The 23,558-nt window shown below is 41.6% G+C and overlaps 1 protein-coding gene across 5 annotated transcripts; it reads left to right on the forward strand.

Annotated features, from left to right (window-relative positions):
* The first annotated feature begins 2,093 nt into the window (after positions 1-2,093).
* On the forward strand, positions 2,094-13,482 carry LOC121538522 (tissue alpha-L-fucosidase). 5 transcript variants are annotated; one of them, XM_045206867.1, is made up of 9 exons: positions 2,095-2,610; positions 3,226-3,360; positions 3,911-4,157; positions 4,687-4,763; positions 5,364-5,487; positions 5,879-6,046; positions 6,109-6,473; positions 12,465-12,564; positions 12,720-13,482. In XM_045206867.1, exons 1-9 carry the CDS (start codon positions 2,252-2,254, stop codon positions 12,855-12,857), a joined length of 1,713 nt encoding a protein of 570 aa, XP_045062802.1. In that variant the 5' UTR covers positions 2,095-2,251; the 3' UTR covers positions 12,858-13,482. The 5 variants fall into 5 exon arrangements, with proteins under 5 accessions (XP_045062803.1, XP_045062805.1, XP_045062804.1 ...); XM_045206868.1 differs by lacking the exons at positions 12,465-12,564; positions 12,720-13,482 and having other exon boundaries at positions 2,094-2,610; positions 6,109-6,248; positions 6,286-6,417; XM_045206870.1 differs by lacking the exons at positions 12,465-12,564; positions 12,720-13,482 and having other exon boundaries at positions 2,094-2,610; positions 5,879-5,977; positions 6,146-6,248; positions 6,286-6,399.
* The last annotated feature ends 10,076 nt before the right edge of the window (positions 13,483-23,558 follow it).

Raw genomic sequence — 23,558 nt, forward strand, 5'->3', positions numbered from 1 at the left:
CTACAGCGGAGATTTGTATAAACCTTGCTGTCTGTCTCTCCGACATTTGCAACATTGTTTCAATTTTCAAATTCGATCTCCATAGCATCTGTCCCATAGTAATGAACGTGGGGCGGCAGGTAGTTTAGTGGTTAAGAGCGTTGTGCCAGTAACCGAAAGGTCGCTGGTTCTAATCGCCGAGCCGACTAGGTGAAAAATCTGTCGATGTGCCCTTGAGCAAGGCACTTAACCCTAATCGCTCTGGATAAGAGCGTCTACTAAAATGTTAAAACGTGTCGGGAGTAGAGAGGAGGCAGGCGGGCAGCGTTTCTCAGCCAGTCGAAATCATGAATCCGCTGGCATCATTTTTATGGATACAAACAAAGAAATGTCAATTGAAAAAAAGTAAAACGTGCAGTTAGTTTGCAGTCTTTCCAGCTTCAGTTTGAAGTGATTGTGTTCGTTGTGTTGTTGGCTAGCTCCTCTGAACAACAGTGTCCTGATGTGAGCACATTTTAATCGTGCCTCATTAGCTCATTGTTATGGATGTGTTCAAATAAATGTTAGTGGAAAACAGCTTTAACAAATGCAAATGCAGCTACTTTGCTGTTATTCTGGCTGCACTTTTTGACATGACTGTAAGTTAGCCGTAGTTGGCAAACTAGCGAGCAAAGGATAAGAATTTACAGCATCCGTGCCAATATATCCTCTAAACACCGGCTTCTCGGGCATTACCACTTCATTATCTCACCAGTCAACCTACTGTGTATTGAACATTCATATTGCAATGTACAGCCTTACCCATGGAGCTGTCAAATGAACTAAGTATTGTATTTTGTTGAATTTATATAACAACATTCTGACCTTGTTTAGCATTATCTAGTTCAAATATGGCATGATTCCACTGTTTGTGTTGATTGAATCACTTTCAATTGGGGACTTTTATTTTCAAAGGCGAGTCGCGAATTTCACTATTGTGGCTAATCTTTATTGTCGCTAGCTTCACACCGGTGTTTTCACAGGTTAGTCCGACGGTAGTTATTCCTGTAAATCCACAATGGTTACTTCCGCCTCCAGTAGTTGATCTAGAAGTGTTGGAGAGACAACAGAAAGATAGGGAGGGGGTTGATCCATCTGATTTGTTTAAGGGACGTCTGGATACTGGGTATCAGGATTTTGTGGCCATTTACACAGATGGTTCAAAAGATCCAAGGACAGGACGTACTGGGTCAGCATTTGTAGGGCAGGAATGTGGGGTGGAAGTCAGGAAACGTATTACAGATCACCTGGCTGTATATACGGCGGAGCTGATGGCCATACTGTTGGCCGTGCAGTGGGTGGAGGAAGTCAAGCCAGACAGAGTAGTTATTTGCTCTGATTCATGTGCAGTGTTAATGAGCCTCCAGTCCTTTAGCTCACGTAGCAGACTTTATGAGGTGCTATAAACCCATGGCAGGATTAAACAGATGGGTATACAGATCAGATTTACTTGGGTCCCAGCCCATGTTGGGGGTGGAGAGGAACGAGGAAGTAGATGAACTGGCTAAACAAGCACTTAGTAGTGGGGATGTTGATGTTGAAGTGTCAATGAGCAAGGCAGAGGCAAAAAGACTGATAAATACAGTGACGGTGCAGAGATGGCAGGAGCAGTGGAATAGAGATAATAAGGGAAGGCATTTATTTAAAGTACAGAGGAAAGTTGGGGAGGGGAGGACGGCAGGAAGGGACAGAAGAGAGGAGGCTATTTTGACAAGATTAAAGGTGGGACACAGCCGGTTGAAAAATACATTAAATGTGATAGGAAAGCATCCATCAGGAAAGTGTGATTATTGTCAGGAAACAGAGACCGTGGAGCATGTATTGCTACAGTGTGGGCAGTATCAGAGGGAAAGAGAGAGGATGAGATCTAGTATGAGGGAGAAGGGGATACAGGAAATTAGTTTAAAGAGTATATTGAGTAGAACGTCATTAGATAAAGTCTCAAATATGTTGTTATCTTTTTTAAGAGCAACGGGGCTGGCAGGTAGGATTTCGTTTCTCCCTGTCTCTGGTCCACACTCCAGTACAGTAGGTGGCGGTAATGCACCATAACGTTGGATGCCAACAGCAGAGAAACCCCACTGAAGAAGAAGGTGTTTTCACCGCAACCGCACCGAAAAAAAGTCAGGTAAATGCCTGTCGTTACATAATGGGACATCATTAGCCTACGAAGTGTATTTAAGGGCAATGCCAGCGCCGTCTGCCTCACTTCATCATTCTGAAAGAACTGAAAATGATCTCTTTGATTTTTATGAGTTTGTTACTATTTGCAGTGGTTGCAATCTCGCCGGGTAATGGAGCGCGGTATACGGCCAATTGGACAAGTATCGACTCCCGGCCACTACCCGTGTGGTACGATGAGGCGAAGATCGGGATTTTCGTTCACTGGGGGGTATTCTCCGTGCCCGGGTACGGCCAGTTTAGCGAGTGGTTCTGGTATTGGTGGAAAGGCGCACAGAGAGCGGCCGAGGTTGAGTTTATGAAGAAAAACTACCCCGTGGGCTTTACATACGCAGATTTCGCGCACGATTTCAAAGCGCAGTTCTTCGATCCTGATGAGTGGGCTGAAATATTTGAAGCTTCTGGAGCCAAGTAAGTCGCACACTGTTAATTTGTTAACCAATGGCTTACTTATTCAACTAGGCCTACTCAACACGAGTGCACGAACACTATCTAAGTATTTGATATGGGTTGCATGTTTTACTTCTCGATCACACCGACAGTATTATTGCGCAAAATGGTACGCAACATCATCTGGATATGTGTACAACAAAAGTTCAACATTCACCTTCTGCTACCATTTCTGTCAACCCGTCTATATATACAGTTTGATGCATACGTTCGATAAATCCAACGTATACACCACACAGAACGCACTGCAACTGCCTCTGCAACGCAATGCTGAAGGCAAACACAGCGTTCCATTTGAAATTAACGCACTACTAGTGTACCGAAATGTTTTTAACGGTGTTGGTGTTATCGAGGCGTTATGCATAAGAAGCACTGAACCTATAGGTTATTAGTATGAATTGTCGTGAAAAGTTGAAATGGGCTGCTGCTAGCCAGGCTAGTTTATCCACATTTGCCTAAATTCAAATTAGGCACTGGGCAGAATTTTTTTTTTTTGTGAGCTGATGACATCCCAATGTTTAGCCCCTCTGCAATACATACACTGTGCATACAATTTTTTTTTTACATCATTGCCAGGTACGTGGTGTTCACATCCAAGCATCACGAGGGCTTCTGTAACTGGCCTTCTGCAGACTCCTGGAACTGGAACTCAGTGGATACTGGACCTCACAGAGACCTGGTGGGAGACCTGGCAGCAGCCATACGCAAGAGGTAGGACATCTTTCCTAGACACTGATCTCGGGTCAGTTTAGCGTCAGTTTAGCATTTTCCCCTCTAACGACTGGGGGGGGGGGAAGCTGGTCCTAGATCTGTACCTAGAGGAAACTTCACCCCCGGAGCCTCTTTCACCACAATACATGACCGTTCCCCTGGAATAGGTTACTCTGGTCAGACTGGTTTGGAAACCAAGGCCTGCATTCTCAAAGCTTCTTAGACTGTCTAGGTTCTAGGATCAGTGTTGACTTAAGGGGAGTAGTGGTCCTCTGTAGCTCAGCTGGTAGAGCACGGCGCTTGTAACGCTAAGGTAGTGGGTTTCGATCCCCGGGACCACCCATACACAAAAAAAAAATATGTATGCACGCATGACTGTAAGTCGCTTTGGATAAAAGCGTCTGCTAAATGGCATATTGAGTAGACCTGATCCTACATAATTAATCCTACTCTGAGATACTTTGTGAATACCGGGCCCTGGTTGGTGTGTAGAATCTCAGGTCATACCAGCTCACACAACTTTTCACATACATATATTCTGTTTCCATAGGAAGGGACTGCACTTTGGCCTGTACCACTCCCTGTATGAGTGGTTTCATCCACTCTACCTGAAGGACAAAGCTTCCGGGTTCAAGACCCAGGAGTTTGTCTTCCGGAAGGCTCTTCCTGAGCTGATTGATCTGGTGATGACCTATAAGCCGGAGCTGATCTGGTCCGATGGGGATTGGGAAGCTCCGGACACCTACTGGAACTCAACAGAATTCTTGGCCTGGCTCTACAACGACAGTCCTATCAAGGTGAGAGAGAGGCTGAGGGAAGATGCAATATGGCAGCGGCCCAAATGGTACCCTATTCACTTTGTAGTGCACCACTTTTAACCAGGGCCCAATGGAGATGAGACAAATGATTGACATGAGCTTTTACCAGTTATTGTCTAGGTGCTAGCCGACATCATGACATGGAGTTAGAACTATGTGTGTCATGTGATATGTGTCACCTGAACTATATGTTAACTGAGGGGTGGACTTAGAACTATGTATGTCATGTGATATGTGTCACCTGAACAATATGTTAATTGAGGGGTGGAGTTAGAACTATATGTCATGTGATGTGTGTCAGTGTCACAAGATGCACCTGATCACATTTAGATCAGGTGACACATGTCACAACAAGACACAAGAACTCACTGACCTTTTTTTTTTTTCTTTCTTTTTTTGTGTCTGAAACCGGTTAGGACAAAGGTTATGTCTTGTAAATATTAACTGCACTACTGCCTCTTGTTAACCCAGAACAACACTGACCATTGTTTTCAATCTACTTCCCCAGGACTTTGTGGTTGTCAATGACAGATGGGGGAATGGTTGTTACTGCAAACATGGCGGCTACTACAACTGTGCAGACAGGTAGACTATTCTCTAGCACCAACAGTGAACTCTAGATCATACCTCCTTAGGCACCTACATTTACATTCAGGGGTTGGATGCAACATTATTTTCCAATCGTTTCATTCTGAACAGAACCGCCATTTTTTTAATTTTATGTTTCCGACCAGCAAAATAAAGTTCTGAACCAGTTCCTGAAATGTAAAATAACGTTATTAACCGGTTTCCCATTCTTTTAAAAATAACGTTTCTGTTCCGGAACAGTATGGATCACATTCGTTCCCGTTTCTGTTCCTTGAAAAATGTAGTTATTTTCGGTTCTGTTCCCTGAACCGGTTCCAACCCGTTTTACATTTTGGTGATTTAGCAGATAGTCTTATCCAGAGTGACTAACAGTCAGTGCATTCAACTAAGGTAGATAAATGTACTGTATAAGACATACGCCAATAGCTCCACCTTCTCTGATTAGGTGGATTTTTCCTAGACTCTGCTTACAACTATTCAATCATGTAGGATTTACACATGGAATTCAGAAACAGGCTGTCAGCCTTGGTAGCATATCAGACTTGCAGACAGTCTGAACCAGTGGGATGTGTGTGTTTTTTATATTTTACCCCCCAGGTTCACTCCAGGCTCTCTGCCTGACCACAAGTGGGAGAAATGCCAGTCCGTCGACAACCGCTCCTGGGGTTACCGTAGAAACATGATGCTCAGCGAGCTGATGGACCTGCCCACCATCATAACGGTTAGAGGTCACAGGAATTGAAAGTCATACTGAGGGGACAAACAAAACTGGGGCTCAGTTTGAATACTTTGGAATGTTCTTGTCCTCACTTCTCTCCTTACGGACTAATCTGACTATAGTTTTATTCAGTGAGCTACGGCAATGTCCGTTACGTTTCTGCTCAATTTGTAACAAAGATCAGGATATGACCTCTCTTTCTCTGTCTCTCTGCACGCTGATGACTGGGGGTGTCTATCTCTATTTCATAAACAGAGTTTTCACTAACTTGGTAAAATCTAAGTTTATTGACATCTCTCCCCGTATCATGTGTCTTTAGTGTGTGTGTGTGTGTGTGGTAGATACTGCCCGTGTCTCTGAATAAGCATTCTCTTATCTCTTGTTCTTTCATCAGGACATGGTGTATGTGGTCACTATAGCTTGTGGATATGGAGTGTTTGGTAATGTCAGTTTAGTGATCTCTCTCCCCTGTATCTTGTTTCATCAGGACATGGTGTATGTGGTATCTTGTTTCATCAGGACATGGTGTATGGTCCCCTGTATCTTGTTTCATCAGGACATGGTGTATGGTCCCCTGTATCTTGTTTCACAGGAATGGGGCGTATCTTGTTTCATCAGGACATGGTGTATGGTCCCCTGTATCTTGTTTCATCAGGACATGGTGTATGTGGTATCTTGTTTCATCAGGACATGGTGTATGGTCCCCTGTATCTTGTTTCATCAGGACATGGTGTATGGTCCCCTGTATCTTGTTTCATCAGGACATGGTGTATGGTCCCCTGTATCTTGTTTCATCAGGACATGGTGTATGTGGTGGCCCTGGGGGGTAACTACCTGCTGAACATTGGTCCCATGGAGGACGGCATGATCTCCCCTCTCTTTGAGGAGAGGCTGAGGGGCATGGGGGCCTGGCTGGGGGTCAACGGAGAGGCCATCTACTCCTCCAAACCCTGGAGGATCCAGGGGGAGAACACCACCGTACCTGTCTGGTAGGAGGCAATACAATAATACCATACAGTCTGGTAGGAGGCAATACAATACAGTCTGGTTGGAGACAATACAATAATACAATACAGTCTGGTAGGAGACAATACAATACAGTCTGGTAGGAGACAATACAGTCTGGTAGGAGACAATACAATAATACAATACAGTCTGGTAGGAGACAATACAATAATACAATACAGTCTGGTAGGAGGCAATACAATAATACAATACAGTCTGGTAGGAGACAATACAATAATACAATACAGTCTGGTAGGAGGCAATACAATACAGTCTGGTAGGAGACAATACAATAATACAATACAGTCTGGTAGGAGGCAATACAATAATACAATACAGTCTGGTAGGAGGCAATACAATAATACAATACAGTCTGGTAGGAGACAATACAATAATACAATACAGTCTGGTAGGAGACAATACAATAATACAATACAGTATGGTAGGAGACAATACAATAATACAATACAGTCTGGTAGGAGGCAATACAATAATACAATACAGTCTGGTAGGAGACAATACAGTCTGGTAGGAGGCAATACAATAATACAATACAGTCTGGTAGGAGACAATACAATAATACAATACAGTCTGGTAGGAGACAATACAATAATACAATACAGTCTGGTAGGAGACAATACAATAATACAATAGTCTGGTAGGAGACAATACAATAATACAATACAGTCTGGTAGGAGACAATACAATAATACAATACAGTCTGGTAGGAGACAATACAATACAGTCTGGTAGGAGGCAATACAATAATACAATACAGTCTGGTAGGAGGCAATACAATAATACAATACAGTCTGGTAGGAGACAATACAATAAATACAGTCTGGTAGGAGACAATAAAATAATACAATACAGTCTGGTAGGAGACAATACAATACAGTCTGATGGATCTACAGTCTGGTAGGAGACAATACAATACGGTCTGGTAAGAGTCAATTCAATAAAACAATACAGTCTGGTAGGAGACAATACAATACAGTCTGGTAGGAGGCAATACAATACAGTCTGGTAGGAGGCAATGCAATAATACAATAGTCTGGTAGGAGACAATACAGTCTGGTAGGAGGCAATACAATAATACAATACAGTCTGGTAGGAGACAATACAATACAGTCTGGTTGGAGACAATACAATAATACAATACAGTCTGGTAGGAGACAATACAATACAGTCTGGTAGGAGGCAATACAATAATACAATACAGTCTGGTAGGAGACAATACAATAATACAAACAGTCTGGTAGGAGGCAATACAATAATACAATACAGTCTGGTAGGAGACAATACAATAATACAATACAGTCTGTTGGGAGACAATACAATACAGTCTGGTAGGAGGCAATACAATACAGTCTGGTAGGAGACAATACAATAATACAATACAGTCTGGTAGGAGGCAATACAATAATACAATACAGTCTGGTAGGAGGCAATACAATAATACAATACAGTCTGGTAGGAGGCAATACAATAATACAATACAGTCTGGTAGGAGGCAATACAATAATACAATACAGTCTGGTAGGAGACAATACAATACAGTCTGGTAGGAGGCAATACAACAGTACAATACAGTCTGGTAGGAGACAATAAAATAATACAATACAGTCTGGTTGGAGGCAATACAGTCTGGTAGGAGACAATACAATAATACAATACAGTCTGGTAGGAGGCAATACAGTATGGTAGGAGGCAATACAGTATGGTAGGAGGCAATACAATAATACAATACAGTCTGGTAGGAGGCAATACAATAATACAATACAGTCTGGTAGGAGGCAATACAATAATACAGTCTGGTAGGAGACAATACAATACAGTCTGGTAGGAGGCAATACAATAATACAAAACAGTCTGGTAGGAGACAATACAATACAGTCTGGTAGGAGACAATACAATAATACATTACAGTCTGGTAGGAGACAATACAATAATACAATACAGTCTGGTAGGAGACAATACAATACAGTCTGGTAGGAGGCAATACAATAATACAATACAGTCTGGTAGGAGACAATACAATACAGTCTGGTAGGAGACAATACAATACAGTCTGGTAGGAGACAATACAATAATACAATACAGTCTGGTAGGAGGCAATACAATACAGTCTGGTAGGAGACAATACAATAATACAATACAGTCTGGTAGGAGACAATACAATAATACAATACAGTCTGGTAGGAGGCAATACAGTCTGGTAGGAGGCAATACAATAATACAATACAGTCTGGTAGGAGGCAATACAATAATACAATACAGTCTGGTAGGAGGCAATACAATAATACAATACAGTCTGGTAGGAGGCAATACAATAATACAATACAGTCTGGTAGGAGGCAATACAATACAGTCTGGTAGGAGACAATACAATAATACAATACAGTCTGGTTGGAGGCAATACAGTCTGGTAGGAGACAATACAATAATACAATACAGTCTGGTAGGAGGCAATACAGTATGGTAGGAGGCAATACAATAATACAATACAGTCTGGTAGGAGGCAATACAATAATACAATACAGTCTGGTAGGAGGCAATACAATAATACAATACAGTCTGGTAGGAGACAATACAATAATACAGTCTGGTAGGAGACAATACAATACAGTCTGGTAGGAGGCAATACAATAATACAAAACAGTCTGGTAGGAGACAATACAATACAGTCTGGTAGGAGACAATACAATAATACAATACAGTCTGGTAGGAGACAATGCAATAATACAATACAGTCTGGTAGGAGACAATACAATACAGTCTGGTAGGAGGCAATACAATAATACAATACAGTCTGGTAGGAGCACAATACAATACAGTCTGGTAGGAGACAATACAATAATACAATACAGTCTGGTAGGAGAACAATACAATAATACAATACAGTCTGGTAGGAGCAGCAATACAATACAGTCTGGTAGGAGACAATACAATAATACAATACAGTCTGGTAGGAGACAATACAATAATACAATACAGTCTGGTAGGAGGCAATACAGTCTGGTAGGAGGCAATACAATAATACAATACAGTCTGGTAGGAGGCAATACAGTCTGGTAGGAGGCAATACAATAATACAATACAGTCTGGTAGGAGGCAATAAAAAACAATACAGTCTGGTAGGAGGCAATACAATAATACAATACAGTCTGGTAGGAGGCAATACAATAATACAATACAGTCTGGTAGGAGGCAATTAATACAATACAGTCTGGTAGGAGGCAATACAATAATACAATACAGTCTGGTAGGAGGCAATACAGTCTGGTAGGAGGCAATACAATAATACAATACAGTCTGGTAGGAGGCAATACAGTCTGGTAGGAGGCAATACAATACAGTTTGGTAGGAGACAATACAATACAGTCTGGTAGGAGGCAATACAATAATACAATACAGTCTGGTAGGAGGCAATACAATAATACAATACAGTCTGGTAGGAGGCAATACAATAATACAATACAGTCTGGTAGGAGACAATACAATACAGTCTGGTAGGAGGCAATACAATAATACAATACAGTCTGGTAGGAGACAATACAATAATACAATACAGTCTGGTAGGAGACAATACAATAATACAATACAGTCTGGTAGGAGACAATGCAATAATACAATACAGTCTGGTAGGAGACAATACAATAATACAATACAGTCTGGTAGGAGGCAATACAATACAGTCTGGTAGGAGACAATACAATAATACAATACAGTCTGGTAGGAGACATTGCAATAATACAATACAGTCTGGTAGGAGACAATACAATACAGTCTGGTAGGAGACAATACAATACAGTCTGGTAGGAGGCAATACAATAATACAATACAGTCTGGTAGGAGGCAATACAATAATACAATACAGTCTGGTAGGAGACAATACAATAATACAATACAGTCTGGTAGGAGACAATACAATAATACAATACAGTCTGGTAGGAGACAATGCAATAATACAATACAGTCTGGTAGGAGACAATACAATACAGTCTGGTAGGAGACAATACAATACAGTCTGGTAGGAGGCAATACAGTCTGGTAGGAGACAGTACAATAATACAATACAGTCTGGTAGGAGGCAATACAATACAGTCTGGTAGGAGACAATACAATAATACAATACAGTCTGGTAGGAGACAATGCAATAATACAATACAGTCTGGTTGGAGACAATACAATACAGTCTGGTAGGAGACAAGACAATACAGTCTGATAGGAGACAATACAGTCTGGTAGGAGGCAATACAGTCTGGTAGGAGGCAATACAATAATACAATACAGTCTGGTAGGAGACAATACAGTCTGGTAGGAGACAATACAATAATACAATACAGTCTGGTAGGAGGCAATACAATACAGTCTGGTAGGAGACAATACAGTCTGGTAGGAGGCAATACAATACAGTCTGATGGACTCTACAGTCTGGTAGGAGACAATACAATACAGTCTGGTAGGAGACAATACAGTCTGGTAGGAGACAATACAATAATACAATACAGTCTGGTAGGAGACAATACAATAATACAATACAGTCTGGTAGGAGACAATACAATAATACAATACAGTCTGGTAGGAGATAATACAATACAGTCTGGTAGGAGACAATACAATAATACAATACAGTCTGGTAGGAGACAATACAATAATACAATACAGTCTGGTAGGAGGCAATACAGTCTGGTAGGAGGCAATACAATAATAAAATACAGTCTGGTAGGAGACAATACAATAATACAATACAGTCTGGTAGAAGACAATATAATAATACAGTCTGGTAGGAGGCAATACAATACAGTCTGGTGGACTCTACAGTCTGGTAGGAGACAATACAATACAGTCTGGTAGGAGACAATACAGTCTGGTAGGAGACAATACAATAATACAATACAGTCTGGTAGGAGACAATACAATAATACAATACAGTCTGGTAGGAGACAATACAATAATACAATACAGTCTGGTAGGAGGCAATACAGTCTGGTAGGAGGCAATATAATAATACAATACAGTCTGGTAGGAGACAATGCAATAATACAATACAGTCTGGTAGGAGGCAATACAATAATACAATACAGTCTGGTAGGAGACAATACAATACAGTCTGGTAGGAGACAATACAATAATACGATAATGTCTGGTAGGAGACAATACAATAATACAATACAGTCTGGTAGGAGGCAATACAGTCTGGTAGGAGGCAATACAATAATACAATACAGTCTGGTAGGAGACAATACAATAATACAATACAGTCTGGTAGAAGACAATATAATAATACAGTCTGGTAGGAGGCAATACAATACAGTCTGGTGGACTCTACAGTCTGGTAGGAGACAATACAATACAGTCTGGTAGGAGACAATACAGTCTGGTAGGAGACAATACAATAATACAATACAGTCTGGTAGGAGACAATACAATAATACAATACAGTCTGGTAGGAGACAATACAATAATACAATACAGTCTGGTAGGAGGCAATACAGTCTGGTAGGAGGCAATACAATAATACAATACAGTCTGGTAGGAGACAATGCAATAATACAATACAGTCTGGTAGGAGGCAATACAATAATACAATACAGTCTGGTAGGAGACAATACAATACAGTCTGGTAGGAGACAATACAATAATACAATAATGTCTGGTAGGAGACAATACAATAATACAATACAGTCTGGTTGGAGACAATACAATACAGTCTGGTAGGAGACAATACAATACAGTCTGGTAGGAGACAATACAATACAGTCTGGTAGGAGGCAATACAATACAGTCTGGTAGCTATTACATAGATTTCTCAACTGAAATGTGGAATAATTGATCAAACTTGGACAGAGTCGAGTTAATGCTTCTTTATTGTAATATTTACTGTATGTAATTATAACAGACTGGGCTTTTACTGCCATCTAGTGGAAAAGTGTTAAATAAGTAATGACTGTATATGTATCCTTCCATAGGTACACCTCTAAGAACAACACAGTCTATGCCATACTGCTGGCGTGGCCTTCAAAACTGCTGTTCAGCCTCGCAGCACCCAAAACCTCTGAGGCCACTAATGTAAGTATAGCAAACATGCTATTTTACTCTTTATGGTTCGTAACATTGTGTGTGTTATTGAAAGATGCGTTGTGGATTCTGTCCAATAAGGTACAGAGATGTCACGGACAGCACCTTTTTTTATGCTAACTGAATATTACCGTCTCTCTTCTCAGGTCACCATACTGGACAACCCGTCCGTACCTCTGAAGTGGGTATCGACGACACCAACCGGACTGGTGGTAGTCATGCCTGACGACATGCCAGTTTCCCCGGGCCGAGGCTGGGTCCTGAGACTAGAGGGAGTAGCGTGAGGAGGCAGTGAACCAAAAACGGTTGTTATTATACGTCAATCGATTTTATGACTGTTTTTAATGTTTTAGTTTTTATTTTCAGGGATTGAAATGTTCTTTTTAGGACTCCTGATACTGATTGGTTTGTGTGAGGCTGCTGAAGCCTAGCTGCCTGAATGTGCAATAGATATCGAGACTGCAGAGCCGCTATCAACAATGGCCTCTTTATAGAGATAAGAAAAACTAACCAAACGTGCGGTTATATCCTTTCAGCTACTTGAGGCAACTATGAGGGATGTGCATTATGTTCAACTTACAGTGGTCTGGATACCAATATATTCAGCAATAAGTACCTAAAAACATGGATTTTCATAAATGGCATACCAAAGATGGTTGTTTGTTCTCTGGGTTTGGTAGAAATGTGCATTGCAACAGGGTGTACAAACGGAATGTTCCACTTTTCATGACAATATCTCTGTGTAGGCTACTGTCATTATACGCTATGTGAATTAATGTAAATGTGTTTTACCGGGATGTCTTTTTTTAATGCCATTTATTCTGTAGATTGACATCGAGTTTTGTCTTTATAGCTACAATTGTATTTTATCAACTCTTTAAAAGCCATTATCTGACTTATCACAATCAACGGTCTGCTTGTCTGAAAATTATTTACTTGTACATGTTGTCTGTTAGATTCAGTAGACTACAGAGAACTTCAGTGTGGCCAAAAGGCACTTAGTTTTCATTAAACCATTGGTTGTGCATATCTTTTTATGCACAGCTCTACACGTCATGTGACCACACATAAAACAGTAAAGGTCGTTGCCATAATGTGTACAGTAGATTATGCCTATAAACCGATATGAAACGTTGCAGTTTAGTTTTATTCTAGGTATCACCCCTTGTTGAAGCACCAGAAATACGGTGCTGTCCCTATTCGCAAGGAATAAACTCATAATGGCCCGTGTACATTAGCACGCGACGCCGCGTCCTCTCTCACATCAAAACATACCTGCAGACGAGAGACAGATGGAGAGAGAGAGAGCATGATTAAGCCGTGTGTTTTTAAAAATGTTATTCTAAACACTGTCAGTCATCTTAATCCTCAGGAGGTGAAATGCAAAACTGACCTTGTATCATTAACTCTGGGACTACTGTCAATTTGTAGCTTGTTTTTGGACACAGGTCCAGGAATGGCTAAAGGATTGCAATATTTACCTGGAGCTAACCCTGCAGATAGCACTACTGGGTGATCTGAAAAGTCATAGTCAATCGATCAATAATATAATAATACTTTTAGCAAAAATGTTTATTTTCATTTTACAATCTGTAGAAACAATGAGAATAGAAAGGTTCAGAACTTTTGTAAAACATCACAGTACAGTTGAAAAATATATGGCAAATAGAAATCCTATATGGATGGTGTTACGAGATAGATGGGTGGTGTTGAATGGAGTTGAAGGATGGGACTAATAACAACTAATAACAAGATAACTAATAATGTAAGCATACTATGTCCATAATAAGTATATAGGTTGTAGGTTGGGAGCTTTTGTGAAAGAGCACAGTTAGAAAGATATGGCATATAGAAGCAAACCGGATGGACATCATGAAAATGATCAGGAGAAAAACAAACAAAATATAATTATTGTAAAATTGACTGTGTCCATAAAATGTACAGTGGGGAGAACAAGTATTTGATACACTGCTGATTTTGCAGGTTTTCCTACTTACAAAGCATGTAGAGGTCTGTAATTTTTATCATAGGTACACTTCAACTGTGAGAGACGGAATCTAAAACAAAAATCCAGAAAATCACATTGTATGATTTTTAAGTAATTAATTTGCATTTTATTGCATAACATAAGTATTTGATACATCAGAAAAGCAAAACTTAATATTTGGTACAGAAACCTTTGTTTGCAATTACAGAGATCATATGTTTCCTGACCAGGTTTGCACACACTGCAGCAGGGATTTTGGCCCACTCCTCCATACAGACCTTCTCCAGATCCTTCAGCTGATATAACCTAGAGGATTTAGGGAGAAGGGGGGAGAGGGATGACGTGAAGGAGAGAGACTGTTATTGAGAAAATCAGGTAGTTAAAGAGACGGTGTTCAACAGGACTCTGTGTGTGTGGCGTCACCCCACACTAAGTGGCTGCAGAGTACTTTATACAGAAAAACATGCAGACACACGAGGACAAACAATAGCGTAGTTCTATAAATAGTAATAATGAAGTGTCTTACTATTCTCCATGGTTGGTCCTCTTGCCTGTTCTTTGAAGGTGGAAGGAGCCACAGTTATACACCTGAGCCTGCTTACTGCACAACACAATCCATCAATCAGATTGATACACCAGTGTGTAGGTGTGGGTTGCAGGGTGTCTAATTGTTCTACATGTTTTCAATATGGGTGACTCTTAAAAGAGCCTGTTTTGTTATCGTACAGACATCACCCTTACCTGAACAGCACCCTCACCTGGACATCACCCTTACCTGAACAGCACCCTCACCTGAACAGCACCCTCACCTGGACAGCACCCTTACCTGTCTGCTAAATGGCATATTATTATTATTATTATTATTATTAAGTAGAAATCAAAGGGAGAGAAACTGGGAATTGAATAACTGCGGTTGGCATAGCTAAGTAAATGGAAGAATACTCATATTGCAATGTGGATGGCTCTTAAAAGAGCCTTTGGTTGTGTATAGTGTAGTCTATGGTGTTGCCAAGGAACAGCACCCTCTTCGAAGAAGTAGGAGGTGAAGATCTCCCGGCACACAGATTGCCTCCCGTGCTGCGTTGTTGCCCCCCCCCCCCCATCCTGGTAACATCCTGCAGAGCAGCAGACCTCTCCTCTGGCACTCGGCGACGAGCTGCAGACCCCCTCCTGGTCCTCATGTCCATCCTCATGATAGTTATGCAGGACACAGGAAGCCTTCACAGACACGCCTGAATTCCCCCAGGAGGCAGTCTCAGATGGCCCTGGTCACCCAACCTTGCAGTGCCCTACACGGTAACTGTAGGCAATCGTTTTGAAGGAATCTCCAGTTGCAAGGTATCTCCAGGAATATGGAAGATAATGCCATTACTAGACTTTCACATCACCAGGTCATTGTGGATTACTAAGTATCATATCTCTTATAACAAATCATGATAACATTGGATAGATAGATAGATAGATACATGTGCAAACACATGACAACAGCAGGATCATATCAAGGATAGCATCACAAATGAATACATAAATACCAGTTGAAGCTTGATGATGAGTTGATCATTTGAATCAGCTGTGTAGTGCCGAGGTAAAAACAACAATGCGCACCCCTTTGAGTCCCCGGGACCAGGACAGAGAACCACCGCTCTTCATTGGGACCTTCAGACAGGCTTTCACAGCTCTCTGTATCTGAGGACAGAAAACATCACAACGAACAGACTTCATTATACTCAAATTAGACAGCACTGAATATGATGTTACTGTTATCTCCGACTGGAACTACACAACATAACCTGCCCTATCCAGAACAGCTTACAGTGGGGGGGAAAAAAAGTATTTAGTCAGCCACCAATTGTGCAAGTTCTCCCACTTAAAAAGATGAGAGAGGCCTGTACTTTTCATCATAGCTACACGTCAACTATGGAAAAAAAATCCAGAAAATCACATTGTAGGATTTTTAATGAATTTATTTGCAAATTATGGTGGAAAATAAGTATTTGGTCAATAAGAAAAGTTTCTCAATACTTTACTAAATATTTTTTCCCCCACTGTACTCTCTCAGTTTGACAGATGCTTATATCCTTTCACCCTCCACCATGGCTGTTAGCTAGCTACCTACAAATGCACTTGAAGTTTGTATTTTACAATGTTAAATACATCAAGACAGCTAGCTAATATGAAGTTAGGTAGCTGGTGATATTTAATTCACTTAGCTAGCTATACAGTATGCACATTTGGCTAGATAGCTAGCCACATTAGCAGCTCATTTGAGTTAGCCTACACTGTAACATCAGCTAGTTCCTGTATATACACTGCTCAAAAAAATTAAGGGAACACTTAAACAACACAATGTAACTCCAAGTCAATCACACTTCTGTGAAATCAAACTGTCCACTTGGGAAGCAACACTGATTGACAATACATTGCACATGCTGTTGTGCAAATGGAATAGACAACAGGTGGAAATTATAGGCAATTAGCAGGACACCCCCCAATAAAGGACTGGTTTTGCAGGTGGTGACCACAGACCACTTCTCAGTTCCTATGCTTCCTGGCTAATGTTTTGGTCACTTTTGAATGCTGGCGGTGCTTTCACTCTAGTGGTAGCATGAGACGGAGTCTACAACCCACACAAGTGGCTCAGGTAGTGCAGCTCATCCAGGATGGCACATCAATGCGAGCTGTGGCAAGAAGGTTTGCTGTGTCTGTCAGCGTAGTGTCCAAAGCATGGAGGCGCTACCAGGAGACAGGCCAGTACATCAGGAGACGTGGAGGAGGCCGTAGGAGGGCAACAACACAGCAGCAGGACTGCTACCTCCGCCTTTGTGCAAGGAGGAGCAGGAGGAGCACTGCCAGAGCCCTGCAAAATGACCTCCAGCAGGCCACAAATGTGCATGTGTCTGCTCAAACGGTCAGAAACAGACTCCATGAGGGTGGTATGAGGGCCCGACATCCACAGGTGGGGGTTGTGCTTACAGCCCAACACCGTGCAGCACGTTTGGCATTTGCCAGAGAACACCAAGATTGGCAAATTCGCCACTGGCGCCCTGTGCTCTTCACAGATGAAAGCAGGTTCACACTGAGCACATGTGACAGAAGTGACAGAGTCTGGAGACGCCGTGGAGAACATTCTGCTGCCTGCAACATCCTCTAGCATGACCGGTTTGGCGGTGGGTCAGTCATGGTGTGGGGTGGCATTTCTTTGGGGGGCCGCACAGCCCTCCATGTGCTCGCCAGAGGTAGCCTGACTGCCATTAGGTACCGAGATGAGATCCTCAGACCCCTTGTGAGACCATATGCTGGTGCGGTTGGCCCTGGGTTCCTCCTAATGCAAGACAATGCTAGACCTCATGTGGCTGGAGTGTGTCAGCAGTTAATGCAAGAGGAAGGCATTGATGCTATGGACTGGCCCGCCCGTTCCCCAGACCTGAATCCAATTGAGCACATCTGGGACATCATGTCTCGCTCCATCCACCAACGCCACGTTGCACCACAGACTGTCCAGGAGTTGGCGGATGCTTTAGTCCAGGTCTGGGAGGAGATCCCTCAGGAGACCATCCGCCACCTCATCAGGAGCATGCCCAGGCATTGTAGGGAGGTCATACAGGCACGTGGAGGCCACACACACTACTGAGCCTCATTTTGACTTGTTTTAAGGACATTACGTCAAAGTTGGATCAGCCTGTAGTGTGGTTTTCCACTTTCATTTTGAGGGTGACTCCAAATCCAGACCTCCATGGGTTGATACATTTGATTTCCATTGATAACTTATGTGTGATTTTGTTGTCAGCACATTCAACTATGTAAAGAAAAAAGTATTTAATAAGATTATTTCATTCATTCAGATCTAGGATGTGTTATTTTAGTGTTCCCTTAATTTTTTTCAGCACTGTATTTACTTGAATAGGTTCTCCCAGCCGTGTGGACGATTGGAAACAGGGCAGCAAAGATTGCTTGTCACCAGAGCGGTTCAGGGCATATTACTATTTACCTGTGATTAAATTCATGACATGGAGAATGGATGAAACTATTTACCCATTGAATAACCAGACTTGCTATGCTGAATTGTTGACGCGAAATCGAACATGTTGCTATATGCTGCTGGGCACAAGCCAGCCACTCTGGGCGCAATTTACCGCCTTCTAATGTACACCAGCGGTTTGGACGCAAGACCGCTTTCTATATGATGAAGAAGCCCAAGGGTTCTATATGATGAAGAAGCCCCAGGGTTCTATATGATGAAGAAGCCCCAGGGTTCTATATGATGAAGAAGCCCCAGGGTTCTATATGATGAAGAAGCCCCAGGGTTCTATATGATGAAGAAGCCCAAGCCCAGGGTTGAGTGGTCCTGGTGGTTTTCGCCAAAACCCACCGGACCCGAAGTCTGCGCTCTACATGCTGGAGAACTACCCGGCCGGGTTCAGCTATCCGGACTTCGCGCCCCAGGTCCATGCCCAGTTCTTTGACGCAGATGACTTGGCTGACATATTCGAGGCTTCCGGTGTAGAGTAATATTTATGTTGCATCTAGAAAAGTGTATTACATTGTTTTACATTTAAAAATATATATATACAGTACCGGTCAAAAGTTTGGACACACCTACTCATTCCAGGGTTTTTCTTTATTTTTTAAAACTATTTTCTACATTGTAGAATAATAATGAAGACTTCAAAACTATTAAATAACTCCAAAAAAGTGTTAAACCAATCAAAATATATTTTATATTTGAGATTCTTCAAAGTAGCCACCGTTTGCCTTGATGACAGCTTTTCACACTTACATGTTAGTCATTTATCAGATGCTCTTATCCAGAGCGACTTACAGTTAGTGAGTGCATACATTTTTCATACTGGCCCCCCGTGGGAAACGAACCCACAACCCTGGCGTTGCAAGCGCCATGCTCTACCAACTGAGCTACACTTGGCATTCTCTCAACCAGCTTCATGAGGTTGTCACCTGGAATGCATTTCAATTAACAGGTGTGCCTTGTTAAAAGTTAATTTGTGGAATTTCTTCCTTCTTAATACGTTTGAGCCAATCAGTTGTGTTGTGGCAAGGTAGGGTTGGTATACAGAAGATAGCCCTATTTGGTAAAAACCAAGTCCATATTATGGCAAGAACAGCTCAAATAAGCAAAGAGAAATGACAGTACATCATTATTTTAAGACATGAAGGTCAGTCAATCCGGAAAATGTCAAGAATTTTGAAAGTTTCTTCAAGTGCAGTCGCAAAAACAATCAAGCGCTATGATGAAACTGGCTCTCATGAGGACTGCCACAGGAATGGAAGACCCAGAGTTACCTCTGCTGCAGAGGATAAGTTCATTAGAGTTACCAGCCTCAGAAATTGCAGCCCAAATAAATGCTTCACAGAGTTCAAGTAACAGACACATCTCAACATCAACTGTTCAGAGGAGACTGCGTGAATCAGGCCTTCATGGTCCAATCGCTGCAAGGAAACCACTACTAAAGGACACCAATAAGAAGAAGAGACTTGCTTGGGCCAAGAAACACGAGCAATGGACATTAGACCGGTGGAAATCTGTCCTTTGGTCTGAATGTAGACAAGATCAGGACAAAGGATCCATATTAGCACCAGGTATAAACAGGGCTAGAGTGAGAGAAGTCATGAAGGAGTCACATGACTTTTGGAAAAGAAAACAAGATGTCACCTGGTTCTTAACACTTCATCTGCACTTGGGGCCTGATTCAGACTTTAAAATTGTATTTAAACGTACGCCTTTCCTACGCACGCCTTTCCTACGCACTTCTCAGTAGTTGGTATTCAGACTGACCTAATGCAGGCGCGTAATGCGCTCTACAGGTGTGTCTACCTTGCTTGCACTGAATAAATGAAATTCAACCGCTGAAAATCCTCCCACTTGCTGGCCAACAGATTTTCTCGTGGAGTTTTCATTACATTTATCTGAGTCTTTACATACGGTGTACCTTTTAATTAGAATTAATTTTGTCGACAGACTCACTAGAATACATCTCACTAGAATACACCGAGAGAACAGGTTCAGAATATAGGGATCAATGAAAGAAAGCCATCTAAATATATGCATTTTCATCTCTGTTTCAGCACAAACTGGTAGATTTTAAAATACTCAGATCTTGTAGATTATTTAGGCAAATTGTAGGGTTAGGAAAGTATGAATGAATCATTGATTTGAAGAGCCTTTACACACTAAATATATTGATGAATCAAAAATACAGTGGTTATCCTGAAAGTTGCCCATATTTAAATTAAATCCACTGGAAGGTGGGAAAAAAAAGTGTCCAATAGGGGTTGAACAATAGTCCTATAAATCTGCCCTAATCCTCACTAATCATGGAACTGATGCTGTTCTGATGCTGTTGGAACACACCTAAGTCATTCAGGGTCAGAATACAGCGTATCTGTGGACAAACCTTCATGTCGTTGATCTCCACCCCGAACGAATAGTGGGAGAATAGCATGCTATTCTCATGTTTAAGTTCAAGGTCAAAATAAGAAACGAAAAGTGCCACAAAAAAAAAAAAAAAAAAAAAAAAAAAAGATAATTACATTCATTTGCTTAATTCAGGTTGGAATTCCGGTTGGAATTTAAAAATCGGTCAGTAGACTGTTGCTTTTAGAAATTCGACACAAAGAAAGACACAGAGACACGCGTCATTTTTTTGTTTCACTCGCTAAAAATAGCTTTATAATAATCGTCGTATTAATATTAATCATAGTAATTAGCCATTAGAAAAAAGTTTACAAGGTGTACAGTGTTAAATTCTGTGTTGGGTAAACCACTTCACAGTGTGCCCTCTCTCTGGGATCAGCGCTAGGCTAGCTACCCGTGTAGCTCTACACATCTATCTCATAATACACAGTGCATTCGGAAAGTATTTATACCCCTTCACTTTTTCCACATTTTGTTACAGCCTTAATTTAAAATGGATAAAAATAAAATAAATTCCTCATCAATCTACACATAATAAAAATAAAAATAAACAGAAATACCTTATTTAGACCCTTTGCTATGAGACTCGAAATTGAGCGCTCAGGTGCATCCTGTTTCCATTGATCATCCTTGAGATGTTTCTACAACTTCATTGGAGTCCACCTGTGGTACATTTAATTGGTTGGACATGATTTGGAAAGGCACAAACCTATCTATATAAGGTCCCACAGTTGACAGTGCATGTCAGAGCAAAAACCAAGCCATGTCGAAGGAATTGTCTGAGACAGGATTGTGTCGAGGCACAGATTTGGGGAAGGGTACCAAAACATTTCTGCTGCATTGAAGGTCCCCAAGAACACAGTGGCCTCCATCCTTCTTAAATGGAAGAAGTTTGGAACCACCAAGACTCTTCCTAGAGCTGGCCGCCCGGCCAAACTGAGCAATCGGGGGAGAAGGGCCTTTGTCAGGGAGGTGACCAAGAACCCAATGGTCACTCTGACAGAGATCTAGAGTTCCTCTGTGGAGATGGGAGAACCTTCCAGAAGGACAACCATCTCTGCGCTACTCCACCAATCAGGCCTTTATGGTAGAGTGGCCAGAAGGAAGCCACTCCTCAGTAAAAGGCACATGACAGCCCGCTTGGAGTTTGCCAAAAGGCACCTAAAGGACTATCAGTCCATGAGAAACTAGATTCTCTGGTCTGATGAAATCAAGATTGAACTCTTTGGCTTGAATGGCAGCGTCACGTCTGGAGGAAACCAGGCATGGCTCATCACCTGGCCAATACCATCCGTACGGTGAAGCATGGTGGTGGCAGAATCATGCTGTGGGGTAGTTCTTCAGGTGCAGGGACTGGGAGACTAGTCAGGATCAAGGGAAAGATGAATAGAGCAAAGTACAGAGAGATCCTTGATGAAAACCTGCTCCAGAGCGCTCAGGACATCAGACTGAGGGGCGAAGGTTCACCTTCCAACAGGACAACGACCCTAAGCACTCAACCAAGAAAACACAGGAGTGGCTTCGGGACAAGTCTCTGAATGTCCTTGAGTGGCCTAGCCAGAGCCCAGACTTGAACCCGATCGAACATCTCTGGAGAGACCTGAATATAGCTGTGCAGCGACGCTCCCCATCCAACCTGACAGAGCTTGAGAGGATCTGCAGAGAAGAATGGGAGAAACTCCCCAAATACAGGTGTGCCAAGCTTGTAGCGTCATACTCAAGAAGACTCGAGGCTGTAATCGCTGCCAAAGGTGCTTCAACAAAGTACTGAGGAAAGTGTCTGAAAACGTATGTAAATGTAATATTTCCATTTTTTATTTTTTTTAATGTCTAAACCTGTTTTTGCTTTGCCATTATGGGGTATTGATTGATCAGGGAAAAAAACAATTGAAAACATTTTAGAATAAGGCTGTAATGTAACAAAATGTGGAAAAAGTCAAGGCGTCTGAATACTTTCCAAATGCACTGTACACTATATACAGTTGAAGTCGGATGTTTACATACACCTTAGTCAAATACATTTAAACTCAGTTTTTCACAATTACTGACATTTAATCCTAGTAAAAAATCCCTGTATTAGGTCAGTTAGGATCACCACTTTAAGAATGTGAAATGTCAGAATAATAGTAGAGAGAATGATTTATTTCAGCTTTTATTTATTTCATCACATTCCCAGTGGGTCAGAAGTTTACATACACTCAATTAGTATTTGGTAGCATTGCCTTTAAATTGTTTAACTTAGGTCAAACGTTTTGGGTAGCCTTCCACAAGCTTCCCACAATAAGTTGGGTGAATTTTGGCCCATTCCTCCTGACAGAGCTGGTGTAACTGAGTCAGGTTTGTAGGCCTCCTTGCTCGCACACGCTTTTTCAGTTCTGCCCACACATGTTCTGTAGGATTGAGGTCAGGGCTTTGTGATGGCCACTCCAATACCTTGACTTTGTTGTCCTTAAGCCATTTTGCCACAACTTTGGAAGTATGCTTGAGGTCATTGTCCATTTGGAAGACCCATTTGCGACCAAGCTTTAACTTCCTGACTGATGTCTTGAGATGTTATCCACATAATTT

The sequence above is a fragment of the Coregonus clupeaformis genome, chromosome 24 (assembly GCF_020615455.1).
Source record: "Coregonus clupeaformis isolate EN_2021a chromosome 24, ASM2061545v1, whole genome shotgun sequence".
NCBI classification, from domain to species: Eukaryota; Metazoa; Chordata; class Actinopteri; order Salmoniformes; family Salmonidae; genus Coregonus; species Coregonus clupeaformis.